Source organism: Oncorhynchus mykiss, chromosome 17 (genome assembly GCF_057628025.1).
Source record: "Oncorhynchus mykiss isolate SJ-2025 chromosome 17, ASM5762802v1, whole genome shotgun sequence".
Taxonomy (NCBI): domain Eukaryota; kingdom Metazoa; phylum Chordata; class Actinopteri; order Salmoniformes; family Salmonidae; genus Oncorhynchus; species Oncorhynchus mykiss.
Window position 1 is genome coordinate 53,962,604 of NC_143038.1, and position 19,518 is coordinate 53,982,121.

At 41.7% G+C, this 19,518-nt stretch overlaps 1 protein-coding gene across 2 annotated transcripts in view; it reads right to left on the minus strand.

The window, feature by feature from the left end:
- Nucleotides 1-19,518, minus strand: part of LOC110493244 (calcium-dependent secretion activator 1) — a 157,369-nt gene that overhangs the window by 64,479 nt on the left and 73,372 nt on the right. For both annotated transcript variants that reach the window (XM_036950557.2, XM_036950552.2), the window contains exons 11-12: nucleotides 15,206-15,314; nucleotides 9,197-9,409 (exon numbers count right to left, since the gene is read on the minus strand). In XM_036950557.2, coding sequence (XP_036806452.2) covers nucleotides 9,197-9,409; nucleotides 15,206-15,314 — 322 coding nt within the window. The remainder of the gene's footprint in view (nucleotides 1-9,196; nucleotides 9,410-15,205; nucleotides 15,315-19,518) is intronic.

The window sequence follows — 19,518 nt, forward strand, 5'->3', positions numbered from 1 at the left end:
GTGGGCACATGACCCCTGGGGTCTCCCTAATTAAATGCCCCCCTGTGCCAGTAAAACAGTTCCTGGGACAGAGGAACCCCCTGACCATTCACCCCTTTGTTCAGAGAGGGGGATAAATAAATTTGACAACACATTTTCACTTTACTTCCCAGTGAGTGGGCTGAGGCATTACATCAGGGTCTGGCTAGAATTGGAAGGCTGCCTGTTAATCCTTTCTCCGGCCATCTACCTCTATTTTTATTCTAATGGCCCATTTTAGCCAGGGCTTAGGGGACTGCTCTGCAGGCCACAGGTCCGCAAGTCACAGCTATTCTAAGCAGCAGTCTGGATAAATAGCCTATGCAGCTGCCCCTCCCGAGACAAGGCTTTACATGTCAATAAAGAGACAACACCACTTATTGAGCATTAACAACAGTTTGAACATAGTGAAACAAATTCGTTTTCGCCGCAACGTGGATACACACACATCTTATTTTGACACTTAAAATGTGTTCAGACACACTGATATACAAAAATGTACAAAATGTTTTGGGATTTTTTTCTGAAATTCTAAATCACCTAAAGCTGAATGTGACATACACATAAAATCATGAAGAATAAATTACTTTGACTATTGAATATAATTGTTTAAATATCAAACTCAGAGAATATAAGAATACAGTATTACTTTTGTTTTCTCCCATTGACCTCAACCTCACTGTTGAGTGAAACCCAATGTGGCGCCCTGCCAGCTGTCAATCACCCAGGGAACAAAGACTGTGCTGTTATGATGCTTATGATCCCCAACTCCCAAATCCAAAAGGTGACTTTGTATCCTTCTCTGTGACTGGTGGCCTGTCACGTCTATTTGACATTCCAGCGGTGGAGTGGACATGGGGGCACTGGACAGTAACAGGCAATGACACTAGTCACCCCCGTCTGTCTAGGCAGGGGAAGGACAGACATGACAATGATTGATGGATGTTACTCATTTATAGATCCCTGCACTCACTAAGAGAGTTGAGAGCAGAACATTTGGGGCTATTTAGTACATGACTTGTTTTTTTAAGGATTGACCACCATCAAACACCCCCCCTCCCACAACATGGACATCCACAGTCCAGCCCTCACTGAGAGCAGAGTGAAGGGTACATGGTGATAACTGGATCTGGTTTAGTGCTGACCTGGAACTAACGACACTAACCAACACTTTGGTTCTCCCTTTCTCAATCAGTCTATCCATCCTAAACATTTCAGTTCAATGAACAGTGATGGTTGAAGATCTTATTACGCTCATCTAGTTTTTCTATACAGGTTCATGTTTTTACACATTTGAACATTTGCAAGTTGACAATACTTTATATTCCCATGCACTGTATGATTCATAGAGAACTTCTTGGAGCATACCACTATTAGTGTGTTGATGGAGAGGAGTAGTACATTCCTGGGGAAAATCTCAATACCCAACAACACTACGATCTGTCTCAGTCTTAACAACAGGGAACAGAAAACAGTCTCAGTTTTCAGCAATAATTGGGATAACTTGGTAAATTGGGATAACCCTGGTAAATGTTCTTGTCAGGCATCCAAAGAAAGAAAAGGCAAACAGATATGTACATTGTAAAAGTGGTAGTAATGTTAGAGCAAGTTTTAATCCAAGGTCCGTCTGTAAGTAGTGGAGAAGACTGGAGTAGCATATGACAGAGGGAATTGCATGACAACAAGAACTACTTGTTAGCATTCAGAATACTCCAGGTTCATATTTACCAGCTCATATTTAGTAGCAAGAAGAACTAAAGAGAGAAAAGCACAAATTGAGCCCTCTTCAGTAAAGCATGAATATTCCACTGTAAAAAATAAATAAATAAATATATATATATATATATATTTATTTATAAACGTCCCTTTTTCAGGATCCTGTCTTCAAAGATAATTTGTAAAAATCCAAATAACTTCACAGTACTTCATTGTAAAGGGTTTAAACACTGATTCCCATGCTTGTTAAATGAACCATAAACAATTAATGAACATGCACCTGTGGAACGGTCGTTAAGACACTAAAAGCTTACAGACGGTAGGCAATTAAGGTCACAGTTATGAAAACTTAGGACACTAAGAGGGCTTTCTACTGACTCTGAACAACACCAAAAGAAAGATGCCCAGGGTCCCTGCTCATCTGTGTGAATGTGCCTTAGGCATGCTGCAAGGAGGCATGAGGACTGTAGATGTGGCCAGGGCAATAAATTGCAATGTCCGTACTGTGAGAAGCATAAGACAGCGCTACAGGGAGACAGGACGGACAGCTGATCATCCTCGCAACGTGTAACAACACCTGCACAGGATTGGTACATCCAAACATCATACCTGTGGGACAGATACAGGATGGCAACAACAACTGCCCGAGTTACACCAAGAACGCACAATCCCTCCATCAGTCCTCAGACTGTCCACAATAGGCTGAGAGAGGCTGCACTGAGGGCTTGTGGGCCTGTTGTATGGCAGGTCCTCACCAGACATCACCGGAAACAACGTCTCCTACGGGCACAAACCCACCATTGCTGGACCAAACAGAACTGGCAAAAAGTGCTCTTCACTGACGAGTCGCAGTTTTGTCTCACCATGTGTGATGGTCGGATTCACGTTTATTGTTGAAGGAATGAGCGTTACACCGAGGTCTGTACTCTGGAGCGGGATTGGTTTGGAGGTGGAGGGTCCGTCATGGTCTGGGGCGGTGTGTCACAGCAACATCGCACTGAGCTTGTTGTCATTGGAGGAAATCTCAATGCTCTCCCTTATGTTGTACCCTTCCTGCAGGCTCATCCTGACATGACCCTCCAGCATGGCAATGCCACCAGCCATACTGCTAGTTCTATGCGTGATTTCCTGCAAAACAGGAATGTCAGTGTTCTGCTATGACCAGCGAAGAGCCTGGATCTCAATTGAGCACACACACACACACACACACACACACACACACACACACACACACACACACACACACACACACACACACACACACACACACACACACAATGTTCTACATTGTAGACATCAAAGACATCAAAACTATGAAATAACACATATGGAATAATGTAGCAACCAAAAAAGTGTTAAACAAACCAAAATATATTTTATATTTGAGATTCTTCAAATAGTCACCCTTTGCTTTGATGATAGCTTTGCAAACTCTTGGCAAGCTCTCAACCAGCTTCACCTGGAATGCTTTTCCAACAGTATTGAAGGAGTTCCCACATATGCTGAGCACTTTTCCTTCACTCTGCGGTCCGACTCATCCCAAACGATCTAAATTTGGTTGTGCACTCCATCACTCTCCTTCATGGTAAAATAGCCCTTACACAGCCTGGAGGTGGATTGGGTCATTGTCCTGTTGAAAAACTAATGATAGTCCCACTAAGCCCAAACCAGATGGGATGGTGTATCGCTGCAGGATGCTGTGGTAGCCATGCTGGTTAAGTGTACTTTGAATCCTAAATTAATCACAGACAGCGTCACCAGCAAAGCACCCCCACACCATCACACCTCCATGCTTTTACGGTGGGAAATAAACATGCGGAGTTCATCCTCAGAGACATGACGGTTGGAACCAAAAATCTCCAATTTGGACTCCAGACCAAAGGATAAATGTCCACCGGTCTAATGTCTATTGCTTGTGTTTCTTGGCCCAAGCAAGTCTCTTCTTATTATTGGTGTCCTTTAGATAATGGTTTCTTTGCAGCAATTCGACCATGAAGGCCTGATTCACACAGTCTTCTCTGAACAGTTGATGTTGAGACGTGTCTGTTAATTGAACTCTGTGAAGCATTTATTTGGTATGCAATTTCTGAGGCTGGTAACTCTAATGAACTTCTCCACTGCAGCAGAAGTAACTCTGGGTTTTCCATTCCTGTGGCGGTCCTCATGAGAGTCAGTTGCATTATAGCGCTTGAGGGTATATGCGACTGCACTTGAAGAAACTTTCAAAGTTCTTGAAATGTTCCGTATTGACTGACCTTCATGTCTTAAAATAATGATGGATTGTTGTTTCTCTTTGCTTATTTGAGCTGTTCTTGCAAATATGGACTTGGTCTTTTATCAAATATGGCTATCTTAAACGCATTAAGAAGGAAAGAAATTCGACAAATTATAACTTTTAACAAGGCACACCTGTTAATTGAAATGCATTCCAGGTGACTACCTCATAAAACTGGTTGAGAGAATGCCAAAAGTGTTCTAAGCTGTCATCAAGGCAAAGGGTGGCTATTTCAATTATCTCAAATATAAAATATATTTTGATCTGTTTAACACTTGTTTGGTTACTACATGTGTTATTTCATAGTTTTGATGTCTTCACTATTATTCTACAATGTAGAAATAATAAAAATAAAAACCCTTGAATGAGTAGGTGTTTTAAAACGTTTGACCGGTAGTGTATGTACATACACACTACAGTTCAAAAGTTTGGGGTCACTTAGAAATGTCCTTGTTTTTGAAAGAAAAGCACATTTTCGGGCCATTAAAAAAACATTAAATTGATCAGAAATGCAGTGTAGACACTTAATGTTGTAAATGACTACTGTAGCTGGAATGTTTTTTTTTTAAATGGAATATCTACATAGTCGTACAGATGCCTATGTCGATATTCCATTATAGTTTTTTTTTAAATCTGCCGTTTCCAGCTACAATAGCCATTTACAACATTAACAATGTCTCTACTGTATTTCAGATCAATTTAATGTTATTTAAAGGACACATTTTTTTGCTTTTCTTTCTAAAACAAGGACATTACTAAGTGACCCCAAACTTTTGAACGGTAGTGTGTGTGTGTGTGTGTGTGTGTGTGTGTGTGTGTGTGTGTGTGTGTATATATATATATATATATATATATATATATATATATATATATACAGTGTCTTGCGAAAGTATTCGGCCCCCTTGAACTTTGCGACCTTTTGCCACATTTCAGGCTTCAAACATAAAGATATAAAACTGTATTTTTTTGTGAAGAATCAACAACAAGTGGGACACAATCATGAAGTGGAACGACATTTATTGGATATTTCAAACTTTTTTAACAAATCAAAAACTGAAAAATTGGGCGTGCAAAATTATTCAGCACCCTTAAGTTAATACTTTGTAGCGCCACCTTTTGCTGCGATTACAGCTGTAAGTCGCTTGGGGTATGTCTCTATCAGTTTTGCACATCGAGAGACTGAAATGTTTTCCCATTCCTCCTTGCAAAACAGCTCGAGCTCAGTGAGGTTGGATGGAGAGCATTTGTGAACAGCAGTTTTCAGTTCTTTTCACAGATTCTCGATTGGATTCAGTTCTGGACTTTGACTTGGCCATTCTAACACCTGGATATGTTTATTTTTGAACCATTCCATTGTAGATTTTGCTTTATGTTTTGGATCATTGTCTTGTTGGAAGACAAAAAAAAATTCCCAGTCTCAGGTCTTTTGCAGACTCCATCAGGTTTTCTTCCAGAATGGTCCTGTATTTGGCTCCATCCATCTTCCCATCAATTTTAACCATCTTCCCTGTCCCTGCTGAAGAAAAACAGGCCCAAACCATGATGCTGCCACCACCATGTTTGACAGTGGGGATGGTGTGTTCAGGGTGATGAGCTGTGTTGCTTTTACGCCAAACATAACGTTTTGCATTGTTACCAAAAAGTTCAATTTTGGTTTCATCTGACCAGAGCACCTTCTTCCACATGTTTGGTGTGTCTCCCAGGTGGCTTGTGGCAAACTTTAAACAACACTTTTTATGTATATCTTTAAGAAATGGCTTTCTTCTTGCCACTCTTCCATAAAGGCCAGATTTGTGCAATATACGACTGATTGTTGTCCTATGGACAGAGTCTCCCACCTCAGCTGTAGATCTCTGCAGTTCATCCAGAGTGATCATGGGCCTCTTGGCTGCATCTCTGATCAGTCTTCTCCTTGTATGAGCTGAAAGTTTAGAGGGACGGCCAGGTCTTGGTAGATTTGCAGTGGTCTGATACGCCTTCCATTTCAATATTATCGCTTGCACAGTGCTCCTTGGGATGTTTAAAGCTTGGGAAATCTTTTTGTATCCAAATCCGGCTTTAAACTTCTTCACAACAGTATCTCGGACCTGCCTGGTGTGTTCCTTGTTCTTCATGACGCTCTCTGCGCTTTTAACGGACCTCTGAGACTATCACAGTGCAGGTGCATTTATACGGAGACTTGATTACACACAGGTGGATTGTATTTATCATCATTAGTCATTTAGGTCAACATTGGATCATTCAGAGATCCTCACTGAACTTCTGGAGAGAGTTTGCTGCACTGAAAGTAAAGGGGCTGAATAATTTTGCACGACCATTTTTTCAGTTTTTGATTTGTTAAAAAAGTTTGAAATATCCAACAAATGTCGTTCCACTTCATGATTGTGTCCCACTTGTTGTTGATTCTTCACAAAAAAATACAGTTTTATATCTTTATGTTTGAAGCCTGAAATGTGGCAAAAGGTCGCAAAGTTTAAGGGGGCCGAATACTTTCGCAAGGCACTGTATATATATATATAAAGCTTTATTTAGCATACCAATAATATTATCTTAATTTGAAACCCAAAAGTTTTTTTATTTATTTTTACCTTGGTTTTTCTCCCAAGAGTTACCCTTTGTGGTGTTACACTATACTGTGAACATATGCAGGTGTGAACTAGCAAGTAGTTATTTGGTAACATTTCACTGATTGCTTCCCAAAATAATTGTGCATAGACCACACTGTTTTATTCATGACATGTCACTTTTAACATGGTAATTACCAATGGCTGAGAGACACAGGGGCCTCCAGTAGTTGTCAAAAACAACCACTTCACTGAATTCACTTATGTCCTCAATTCTACTGCAATTATGTGAAACATCACTGTAGTTTATGTTGTGGGTTTTAGCCTTGTTACTGCCATAAACCCTTTGTCACTATATTGGTAATTAAAACAGTTGGAAAATATGATATGATGATGGCAGTGATGTTTAGTATTATTGGTATTTGAAATATATGATTTGAAAATACAAGTTAGTGTTTGGATATGGACCTTATTCTAAGAGGGGCGTTAATGTTCAATTAAGTTGCTGAGAGAGAGAGAGAACAAAAGAGAAGAGAAGAGAAGAGAAGAGAAGAGAAAGAGAGAGAGAGAGGCAAATATGCAGATAGTTTAACCAAAGCAAACCAAACAAAATCAGAGTTACATGCATCCTAGTCTGGTAAGGATGAAAGTGAATCCTAAAAGAATCAAACAGAATCAAAATAAATGTTTTCTAGAGTGGTCTAAGACAGAGATAAGATAAAGACTTGAATAGAGGGAGAGACTGAACAAAAGAAGAGGAGGCAGACAGGGAGAGCACATTGCTTTGGTCAGATAATCAGTGTGGATTATCTGAGCTGTGCCAGCAACAGGGAAGCACTTACCCTTGAATCCAGCTACGAGATAGCGGGGTAAGAAGGACCAAACCAGAGAGACTTAAAGACAGAGAGCAGACACAGAGATCTGACCTACAGCAGCTGGGCTAGGGACCGGGGACACACCCAAAGCAAGAGAGAGAGGCAGAGACAGAGACAGAGACCAAGACAGAGAGAAAGAAAGTGAGGGAAATAGCTCATAACACTGGTAAACAACTGATATAACGGGACACAGGGGAAGAGAAACAGTAATCAAAAAAGACGAAAGGCTCAACTAAAGAGATTAATATAGATATATAGTGAAACTAATAGATACAGATAGAGAAGAGAGCTCATGTGATAACAAATATGGAATAGGAGAGAGAGAGTGTTGATGAAAAATAACATTTAGTGATGATAGTAGAACGAAGGGAAAAGTAAAAAAGTTAGGGAGAAGTGTTCTCTCTCCTCCATATTGATGTAGACACTGCGCTGTGTTTGCTTCGGGTTACATGAAATACATTGTTACACACACACACATCCTTATGTAGAATAAATACCCACCATAATGGCGCGTATCATCTATTTAATTTATAATGCCCTCGACTTTGTCTCGGGCCTAACAACAACCATGCCAATATATCCTTCAAACACCGGCTTCGAGGGCATTATCACTTTTATACAACGGGTTACCGACATATTTAAATAATGATAGACATAATTATTTATTTGTTTACTATATTTTGATTAATTTATTTATACTATTTCATTCTTCCATGAGATACAGCCCGGACACAAATTTAAAGGTTGCTACACAAGTGACTGGTCATTCGTTCGGTTGCCAGAAACACGACCAAGTCATTAAGTATTTTTGTTCTGTATCTATGGACGTGACCCATTCGAATGGAACATCCATTCGAAATGTTCCATTGCCATACTGGCTGGCAACATTCTTATCACTTGAATGCTAGCTAGCCAACTACGGCTAACTTACAGTCACGTCAAACAGTGCAGCCTGAATAACAGCAAAGTAGCTGCATTTGCGTTTGTTTAAGCGGTTTTCTAGTGACATTTATTTGGATACATCCATAACAATGAGCTAACAATTTCACCTGGCATAAGACATGTTGTCTCTCGTCAGGACACTGTTGTTCAGAGGAGCTAGCCAACAGCAAAGCTAACACAATCACTTTAAACTGAAGCTGCATTTAATTTAATTTGACCTGTTTTCTATTGGCATTTCTTTGTATATATCCATAAAAATTATGCCAGCTTATTCATGATTTGGACTGACAGAGAAAAGCCGTCTGCCTGTCTGTCTTGTCCCGACTCCTGACACGTTTATTACTATGGGACAGCTGGAGATGTTGCAAATGTCGGAGAGACAGACAGCAATGTTTATACAAATATCCGCTGTTGGAAACCAAATTCTAGTGAGACAGTGGATTGTGCAGTGAGATAGAGTAAATAGGCACTTCAACATCATAGCTTTAGTTGGTGGTAACCTGTGGATTAGACACCAGCTGGAATGCGATTTTAACCGATTGGCATCCATGAAAATACCCACCCATTGTAGAATATAAAATACACACTTGTGTCATGTGAAGAGAAACAAATACAACAAAACAGGTCACCCCGAAAAGAAGTCCAATGAAATCTGTATCTCGATAGATATAGAGTTAGGTTAGACATAGCAGCAGTGTATATTGGGGTGGCAGTTTGCTGGGTACTGTAGTTCTTCGTGAAGCTGAAACAGTGAGAGCTACCGTGAGTGTGGTGGGCCTCGTGGCCACACAGGGGCCGACACTTACAGAACTGGGAGATGGGTGCGTCTAGCTGGGGTGCAGAACCGGCTCTGTTGTTGAGTTTCTGGACCTGGGTGGGGGGGATGGGCTTGTGGGACTGGCCCGTGGCCCGGTACATGGCCTGGACCCACAGGATACGGTCCTGCTCGTCATCACTGGCAAAGATCACAGTGTCGCCCTCCTTCACTGCATTGAAGAAGGTCCTCCCACCTTCCAGACCTAAGGAATAAATCACTGTTAGCAGTGTTTGTAGGGCTAGTGCTACTGGTACTTACCAGTGCCATATATTTAGGCCATGGTAGTCATTTACATTTGAGGAATTTAGCAGACGGTTTTATCTAAAGCGACTTACACTATGTGCATTCATCTTAAGATAGCTAGGTGACACAACCACAGTAGCAGAAGTACTATTGTAACAAGTAGTGATTCGTGGTAGTTATCTCCAGAAAAGGTATCTGACTTATATCTGCACAGGCTAAATTCCCAAGAGAACAAATGGTTGATGGTTATTAATGTAGGACACAAATACTTTATTTGCACTGTAAAGCCAGATTGTGATTATCTTACCTGCCTGAGGGTCATGTGCATGTTTTGTGTGTAGGGCTGTTAATCTGTCACACCCGGATCTGTTTCACCTGTTTTTGTGCTTGTCTTCACCCCCACCAGGTGTCTCCCATCTCCCCTCATTATCCCCTATGTATAACTGCATTTTCTCTTTGTCTGTTGCCAGTTCGTCTTGTCCCGTCAAGTCCTACCAGCGTGTTTCCTGTGCTCTAGTTTTGTTTTTCTTAAGATGGAGATGGCAGCAAACCAACTAGCTCTTAGAAAACTTTGCATTATTTTGTTTTTTTTATGTTCTATTTTTTTAACATTATTAGCTCAGGAAATGTTTTGTGCCATGTACAGCCGGGAAGAACTATTGACTATTAGAGCGGCGGTAACTCACCAGAACTACCAGCATTACAACCAGGAATATGACTTCCCTGGAGCAGGTCCTTTGTTCACTCTTCCCGGACAAAATTAACTTATTCCAGAGGCCGACCCAAAACATTGTCGGCGGAGGAGAGGCACTCGAGACGGCCTCCTGGTTTGATTTAGGAAGCGTGCACACCACCCACCACTTCTGAGTATATTACTCACTAATGTTCAGTCTTTGGATAATAAAGCTGATGAGCTTAGAGCAAAGATTTCTTTCCAGAGAGACATCAGGGCCTGTAGCATACTTTGTTTCACGGAAACATGTCTCTCGGGAAACTCTGTCGGAGTCAGTAAAGCCAGCAGGATTCTCAGTACATTGCGTAGACAGGAATAAATATCTCTCCAAGAAGCAGAAGGGTGGGGGGGTGTATTTCATGATTAGCGACTCATGGTGTAATTCTAGGAACATAGAGGAACTCAAGTCATTTTGTCCACCCGACCTAGAATATCTCACAATTAAAACCCTTGTGTTGGCCTAAGGGTCAAACATTTTTAACATCAGAGAAAACCCACTAAATGACATTTTTTTCAACTTGAAATTTGATTACTTTTCCTAGAGTGACCCCAACATTAGAAAAAGCGAAACATCGCCTTTGTTCATATTTCCATGAAAGCTGTACACCACCAGGGTACAAAGATTCTCTTAGGGTCATTTTTGATCAGGCAGTCATAAAATAATATATATACATATATATATTATAAATATAGATATATATATATATACATACGCACACACACACAATTGCCAATTCTGCCCCCCAAACAAGGACTGTAAAACAAATACTATGTGCTGCACGTGTTCATCTTATTTTATTCTTATTTATTGTTGTTGTTTATACACCTTGTGGGTGGGGGCAATGGTTCAAAAAATGGGAGAAGACCAGTATTTTGTAGTTGAATTCCTCATTGTACAGTTTATAAGAATATATCAGTATGTTGCCAAAAACGTTAAAGATTTATTGTTTCCCTTCAATAAAATGCATTCAAAACTACTTTCTGCACATTTCTGCTACTTTCTTGGCTATACAGGTGCTATCGCTTGCTAAAAAAAATATGTTTACACCTATGCAGTACCTTTAGCAATAATAATAATAATAATAAACCTCAACTTTAGCAAAGAAAACAATTATGACAGGTGTGTTGTAATAAAAACGAGTGGTGTCCACTGATTAAATGCAGTCTTTCTGTATTGTGAAGAGGGAAAACCCAGATATTCACAACGTTTCTGATGAATGACAGGTTGTTTCTTCATGCAAAATTGATTTGGAGTTTAAAATTCAATTAAGCTGCTTTATTTGAGGGGTTTAGTGAATTTGACCCTTACACGGAACCCAAACTGGCTGCGTGCATGCGCCATTGTGCGCCATCGTGCGTAAATGTATTTTGTCCCCCCACACCAAACAAGATCACGACACGCAGGTTAAAATATCAAAACAAGGGCCTCCTGGGTGGCGCAGTGGTTAAGGGCGCTGTACTGCAGCGCCAGCTGTGCCACCAGAGACTCTGCGACGCACAATTGGCCTAGCGTCGTCCGGGTTAGGGAGGGTTTGGCCGATAGGGAAATCCTTGTCTCATCGCGCACCAGCGACTCCTGTGGCGGGCCGGGCACAGTGTGCGCTAACCAAGGTTGCCAGGTGCACGGTGTTTCCTCTGACACATTGGTGCGGCTGGCTTCCGGGTTGGATGGCGCTGACTTCTATTTTAGCCCATGGCAACGCAGACACTCGTTGGCGCGCGTGAGCAGTGTGGGTGCAATAATTGATTAATATAGATTTAAAAAAATATTTTTCAAAGCTTGCGCACGCAACGCAAGCGGTGTAGTCAGCCTGTAAGGACAAGGGAATATACAGAATGTTATGACTACACAAGTGGATTGTTGTCTATATTGTCTCCCATCTATATATTGTCTCCCAAGAGAATTATCATCCGTCATCACCACGGCCGTTTACATCCCACTTCCAGCCAAAACCTCGACGGCCCTCAACGAACTTCACTGGACTTTATGCAAACTGGAAACCACATATCCTGAGGCTGAATTTAATGTAGCTGGGGATTTTAAGAAAGCAAATCTGAGGACTAGGCTATCTGAGGAAATTCTATCAACATATTGACTGTCCTACTCGCACTACTAAGACTCTCGACCATTGCTATTCAAACTTCTGGGATGCTACAAGGCCCTCTCCCTGCCCTCCCTTCGGCCAATCAGATCACGACGCCATCTTGCTCCTCCCATCCTATAGGCAGAAACTCAAACAGGAAGTGCCTGTGCTTTGTACTATTCAATGCTGGTCTGACCAATCAGAATCCACTCTTCAGGATTGTTTTGATCACGTGGACTGGGATATGTTCCGGATAGCTTGCAAAAATAATCTAGACGCATACACGGAAACGGTGACTGAGTTCATAAGGAAGTGTATAGGAGATGTAGTACCCACTGTGACTATTAAAACCTACCCTAACCAGAAACCATGGATAGATGGTAGCACCACTGCATTTAATAATGTCAAGGCGACTGGTAATATGGCAGAATATAAACGGTGTAGTTATTCAATCCGCAAGGCAATCAAATAAGCTAAACGTCAGTATAGAGATAAAGTAGAGTCGCAATTCAACGGCTCAGACACGAGACGTATGTGTTAGGGACTACAGACAATCATGGACTACTAAAGGAAAACCAGCCACGTCGCCCAGACCACATCTTGCTTCCGGACAGGCTAAACACATTCTTCGCACGCTTTGACGATAACACAGTGCCACTGACGCGGCCCGCTACCAAGGAATGTGGGCTCTCCTTCTCCGTGGCCGATGTGAGTAAAACATTTAAACGTGTTAACCCTCGCAAGGTTGCCGGTCCAGACAACATCCCTAGCTGTGTCCTCAAAGCATGTGCAGACCAGCTGGCTGGTGTGTTTTCGGGCATATTCAATCTCTTTCTATCCCAGTCTGCTGTCCCCACATGCTTCAGGATGGCCACCATTGCACCTGTAACTAATAAAGTAAAGGTAACTGAACTTAATGACTATAGCCCCATAGCACTCTCCTGTCATCATGAATTGCTTTCAGAGACTAGTCAAGGATCATATCACCTCTACCTTACCTGCCACCCTAGACCCACTTCAATTTGCTTAACGCCCCAATATATCCACAGACGATGCAATCGTCATCACTCTGCACACTGACATATCCAATCTGGACAGGAGGATAACCAATGTAAGAATGCTGTTTATTGACTATAGTTCAGCATTCAACACCATAGTACCCTCCAAGCTCATCATTATGCTCTAGGCCCTGGGTCTCAACCCTGCCCAGTGCAACTGGGTCCTGGACTTCCTGATGGGCCGCCCCCAGGTTGTGAAGGTAGGAAACATCACCTCCACTCCGCTGATCCTCAACACTGGGGCCCCACAAGGGTGTGTACTCAGCCCCGTCCTGTACTCCCTGTTCACCCATGACTGCATGGCAGAGCATGCCTCCAACTCAATCATCAAGTTTGCAGATGACACAACAGTAGTAGGCTTGATTACCAACAGCGACGAGACAGCCTACAGGGAGGAGGTGAGGGCTCTGGGAGTGTGGTGCCTGGAAAATAACTTCTCACTCAACGTCAACAAAGCAAAGGAGATGATCGTGGACTTCAGGAAACAGCAGAGGATGCACCCCCCATTATCTACATCAACGGGACTGGAGAAGGTTGAAAGCTTCAAGTTCCTTGGCATACACATCACTGACAAACTGAAATGAACCACCCACACAGACAGTGTGGTGAAGAAGGCGCAACAGAGCCTCAGGAGGCAAAAGAAATTTGGCTTGTCACCTAAAACTACCCGCCCTCCAGAACACCTACAGCACCTGATGTCACAGGAAGGCCAAAAAGATCATCAAGGACATCAACCACCTGAGCCACTTCCTGTTCACCTCGCTATCATCCAGAAGGCGAGGTCAGTACAGGTGCATCAAAGCTGGGGCCGAGAGACTGAAAATCAGCTTCTATCTATAGGCCATCAGACTGTTAAACAGCCATCACTAGCACATTAGAGGCTGCTGACTATAGGCAAAGACTAGGAATCACTGGCCACTTTAAGGAATGGAACACTAGTCACTTTAATAATGTCTACATATCTGGCATTATTCATCTCATGTGAATATGCTGTTTTCTATACTATTCTACAGTATCTCATTCACTTAATAATGCTTACATATCTTGCATTACTCAACTAATATGTATATACTGTTCTTTTTTCTATACTACTGTATCTAGTCAGTTCTGCTCTGACAACGCTCGTCCATATGTATATGTTCTTAATTCAATCCTACTTAGATTTGTGTGTACTGGGTATATGTTGTGTAATTTGTTAGATATTACTTGTTAGATATTACTGCACTGTCGGAGCTAGAAGCACAAGCATTTTGGCTACACCCGCAATAACATATATGTCACCAATAAAATTTGATTTGATTATTCTTCCCAGTTCTGACCTTTTGGCCTGTCCTGACCCTGATCTTGCCTGCCATCCTGTACCTGCCTGACCCTGATTTGGGTTAAGACTCTTTACCTGCCTTGATTTACCATTTGCCTGTCCCTTGTACTATAATAAACTCTGAGACTCATACTGTCTGCCTTCTGTGTCTGCATCTGGGTCTTAGCCTGAGCCTTGATATAATCAGTTAACTCAAGCTAACGTTTTGTAATTTTAGTACACTATTTTTTGATTATCGTGATTAATTGCATTGTCTGAAAGTGGTCAGAAATAGACTAAAAACATCCAAAATACATCATCAAAAACAACAGTGACGTGAAAACAATTTGCCATTGAGGTTAAAGAAAGTGTCCTTTGTCAAATTAAATGATTTTTGCTAACCTTTACTTGGGACAAAATCAATCAATATTCTTGTAATGTGTGTTGTCTAAAAAAATCGTAAATTACAGCTCAAATTCAGCTAATTCTGAATTAGCGATTAATTGTGATTAATCACAACAATCCATTGGTTAACCCGATTGCATTTGTTTATAGTTTGACAGCCCCAGTTGTGTGTTACCTGGCTGAGGATCGGTGTAGTCTACAGTGTAGCCGTCCAGTGTGAGCAGCTCCACAGGCTCTGCCTTCTTCTCTCTGTAGCTGCACATGGCAAAGGTGTACTGGCTCACCTGCACCACAAAGAGAGGGGACAGAGGGCTACTATTAGTTACTGTACATTTTACTCATAGTACTACTCCAGCTGCCATTTACCTGGTACTTCTCACAATAATGCATAATACCAATGAGTACATGGACACCAAAAATGTAATAGAATTGGTAAACTGCTTAGTAATTACTATGTAACTACAATTGTATATCTCAGCAGTTGTCCTTAACCCCATTGTGCTTCAACTCTCACAGATGACACATTTTCTCTAACCCAGGCATTGGACCAATTGTTCGTGATAACCAACCGGGATTAATGGGTTAATGAGCCAATCACCAGGCATAAATGGTGACCAGATTCTGGTCAAGATAGGCATATGGGAAAACAATCTGTGTCTGTGTGTGTATATGTATTAGTGAACGTGTGTGTGTGTGTGTGTGTGTGTGTGTGTGTGTGTGTGAGAGATAGAGTATGGGAGGGGTAAGTGACAGCTGTGTTGCCCACTCTTGAACCTCTTGTCAGTAATGTGTGTGAGAGTGAGTGGGTATACAAGGATAATCACATTATAATTAGATGAATGAAGTGGCCAAGCCAGGGGAAGAGGGGCTGGTCGAAGCTTGGTTCATGGCTGGTGGAGAGACTGTCACAATGTACAGTGCCTTCAGAAAGTATTCATACCCCTTGACTTATTCCATATTCTGTTGTGTTACAGATGGAATTCTACATGGATTAAAAAAAACATCACCCATCTACATGCAATACCCCATAATGACAAAGTAAAAACATGTTTTTAGAAATGTTTGCACATTTATTGACAATGAAATACAGAAACATCTCATTTACATACAAGTAAGTATTCACATGTTAGATTCACCATTGTCAGTGATTACAAATATGAATCTTCTGGGTAAGTCTCTAAGAACTTTGCACACCCGGATTGTACAATATTTTCCCATGATTATTTTCAACATTCTTCAAGCTCTGTCAAATTGGTTGTTGAGCATTACTAGACAGACATTTTTAGGTCTCGCCATAGATTTTCAAGTAGATTTAAGTCAAAACTGTAACTCGGCCACTCAGGAACATTCACTGTCTTCTTGGTAAGCAACTTCAGTGTCGATTGTGTAAGTGTAAGTAATAACGTTACCATGCTTGAAAGGATATTCAATATCTGCTTTTTAAAAATGTTACCCATCTACCAATAGGGGCCCTTCTTTGTGAGGCATTGGAAAACCTCCCTGGTATTTGCGGTTAAATCTGTGTTTGAAATTCACTGCTCGACTGAGGGACCTTACAGATAATTGTATGTGTGGGGTACAGCGATGAGGTAGTCATTTAAAATGTAAAATAATGTTAAACGCTATTATTGCACACAGAGTGAGTCCATGCAACTTATTATGTGACTTGTTAAGCAAATTTTTACTCCTGAACTTATTTAGGCTTTTCATAACTTGCTTGAATACTCAATACATTTCAGCTTTTCATTTATTAGTAAATTTGTAAGCATTTCTAAAAACATAATTCCACTTTGACATTATGGGGTATTGTGTGTAGGCCGGTGACAAAAAAAATCTACATTTAATAAAGGTTTAATTCAAACTGTAACACAACAAAATGTGGAAAAAGTCAAGGGGTGTGAATACTTTCTGAAGACACTGTATGTTTCCATGAGCAACATGGTGCGAGTGTGCATGTGTGCTTTAAAAGTAACTCACGTTGATGAGAGAGAAAAGAGAGTGAGTATTTATGTTCTTGTGAATGTACAGTATGCATCTATCCAGCGCTGATACAGTGATATTCTGGATTATTATGTTATTCTGATACAGACAGGGACAGAGAGAGAGGTGGAGAGAGGGGATCAGAGAGTAAGGGGGCGGGTGGTCAGGGTGCTGTTGCTGGGGCCGTTGCCAGGGCGGGGTTATGGCCCTGACTCTGTCACTCAGCGTGGACAGACGAGTGCAGGAGTGACACCCTGTCACAAGAGATGGGAGCCTGACTGCTAGGTGCCAGTCATGCCACGGCAACCCGCGGATCCCGGCCAATCCTGCACCATTGTCACCTCTGCTGCAAGTGGCAGCTCTCACTGGCTGCAGCCTGCCTCTGTGTGACAACAGAGATTCACTGTCAGGGCACTGATGAGGCCCCGGGTGGAGCTCGCTGGGCCACTACCCAGCTTCACGGTGCCCACTTGCCTTCGGCACGTCACTGGGGCACATCAGAACTCCTCCTCTCCTTCCTACCCCCTCGCCTGCCTCTCTCTCTCTCTCCTACCACTTCCCTGTTACGTTCCCTTGCCTGTTAAAGTTTGGGCCTGTCTGGGCCAGGCGAGATAGATACAGAGACAGACACAGAAACACAGAGCAGGAGGCAGAGAGAGACTATTGGCTCAGAGTTTGGCTGACCTGCTGTCAAACTGACCGTTAAATTATTTTAAAAGACTTGGCTCCCTGATTACCCTACATGCTTTGCTCTCATAACCTTGTTATCGTTGAGAGTCTATAAATTGGATTGTTTGATGGGTGGGGTGGGGCTGGGGGGCAGACCAGAGATGTGATCAATGTGGTTGTTTGTCAGGGAGGGGATCACTGGGTATGAAGGTTGTCATAATCAACTGCTTAATAACTTTACACCAGAGCTAGTGCACAGCAACACAGAGAGCGAGAGAGAGGGAGAGGGGGAGAGAAAGAGAGAGAGAAAAGAGCACGAGAGAGAGGGTAAGTGAACAGAGAGGGGAAAAAGAAAAGAGAGAGTGAAAGGAGGAGGGAGGGAGAAAGACTAAGAGTGCAGAGGGGAGCTGAGTGAGAGAGTGGCTGCTGCCAGCTGTGTTGGAGGGCAGCCTCCTGACTGCTGAATAATTAGACTTCACTTTGCATTATAAAAAATTGGTTTATGGCTCCAATCTGTTCTGTTGAGCAGGGACATGGCAGGGCATTCAACTAGCCAGCTAGCACCACAGGCAGGATTAACTCTGAACAGGGTGAGGGTAGGAGGAGGGAGTGGCAAGAGTTGGGGTTGGGGAGGAAGCCAATAAGTGTGATCCTTTGACACTTAATTTAGTTAAAACACAGTTTCACAGGTTTAGAGTGGCATTTTTGCCTCTCGTGATGGGATGGTTCAGTGGAGCTCGACGGCTTTGATAGCGATGCTTTCCACTTTCATTGGGTATGAAAGGGTATCACACAGGAATGAGGGTTACATGGTATGAACCATCATGACAGCCACCTGGTGGGATGTTCAACCCTGGCTCGTTCTTGTTCTCTGGCACATCTAGCGTGTTTACATAGTGTCTTAGTTATGACAGATGCACACCTGTAGAACGCTGTTGATGACGTGTTGTTGGCGTGTTGCTGCCATGTTTCATGGGTGATGCCAGCGTCCGTCACCCAGCCCTGTAAATTATCTACTCACTCCATGTAATTAACAACTCATGAATAATTCAACAGGAAACTAATCTCTGAAATAAATACCCCCCAGTGTAAGCTGTGCTATTTATGAGTATCATGGCAAATGTCAATCAAACGGCATTTAGCATGTGTGTGTGTACCAGACCTGGGTTCAATAACTAATTACTTTCACATGCATTTCGAAGTAAGTATTCAGAATATTTTTTTTGTTGAAAAGACAAGTAGTTGGAAACTCATGGAAAGTATTGGCATGTATTTGAAAATACTAAAATACCTTGACTCAAATACACTCCCATGCATTTAACCCAGGTATTTGAAAATACTATTTGAAAATACTGTCAAATACTTCAAATAGAAGCAGTTGAGTCGGGCCACTCAAAAACACATAATATAATAATCAAATACACATCTGGTGTGCAGCTGATGTGATCTTGCTGTTTATGAAGTTATTTCACAGGAGGGTTGAACATCACAGAGTGCTGATTGTGAATCTCATCCACAGTAATTAACACAGCTAACTCAAAACAAACCCTGAAATACACCCAAACACTTAGTTTCTCACTTAAATTATTAATTTATATTTCATATGCAGTATCAGTCAAAAGTTTCAAGGGTTTTTCTTTATTTTTACTATTTTCTACATTGTAGAATAATAGTGAAGACATCAAACTATGAAATAACACATATTTCATCTCAACATCAATCTCCAAACGTACAAATACATTTGAGTCCATAACACCAATAGATTATTGAATACTTACACGCGACTTAACATAATAAAAACAGAAGCAAGAAAATGTTTTACAAATCAAATTATGCACA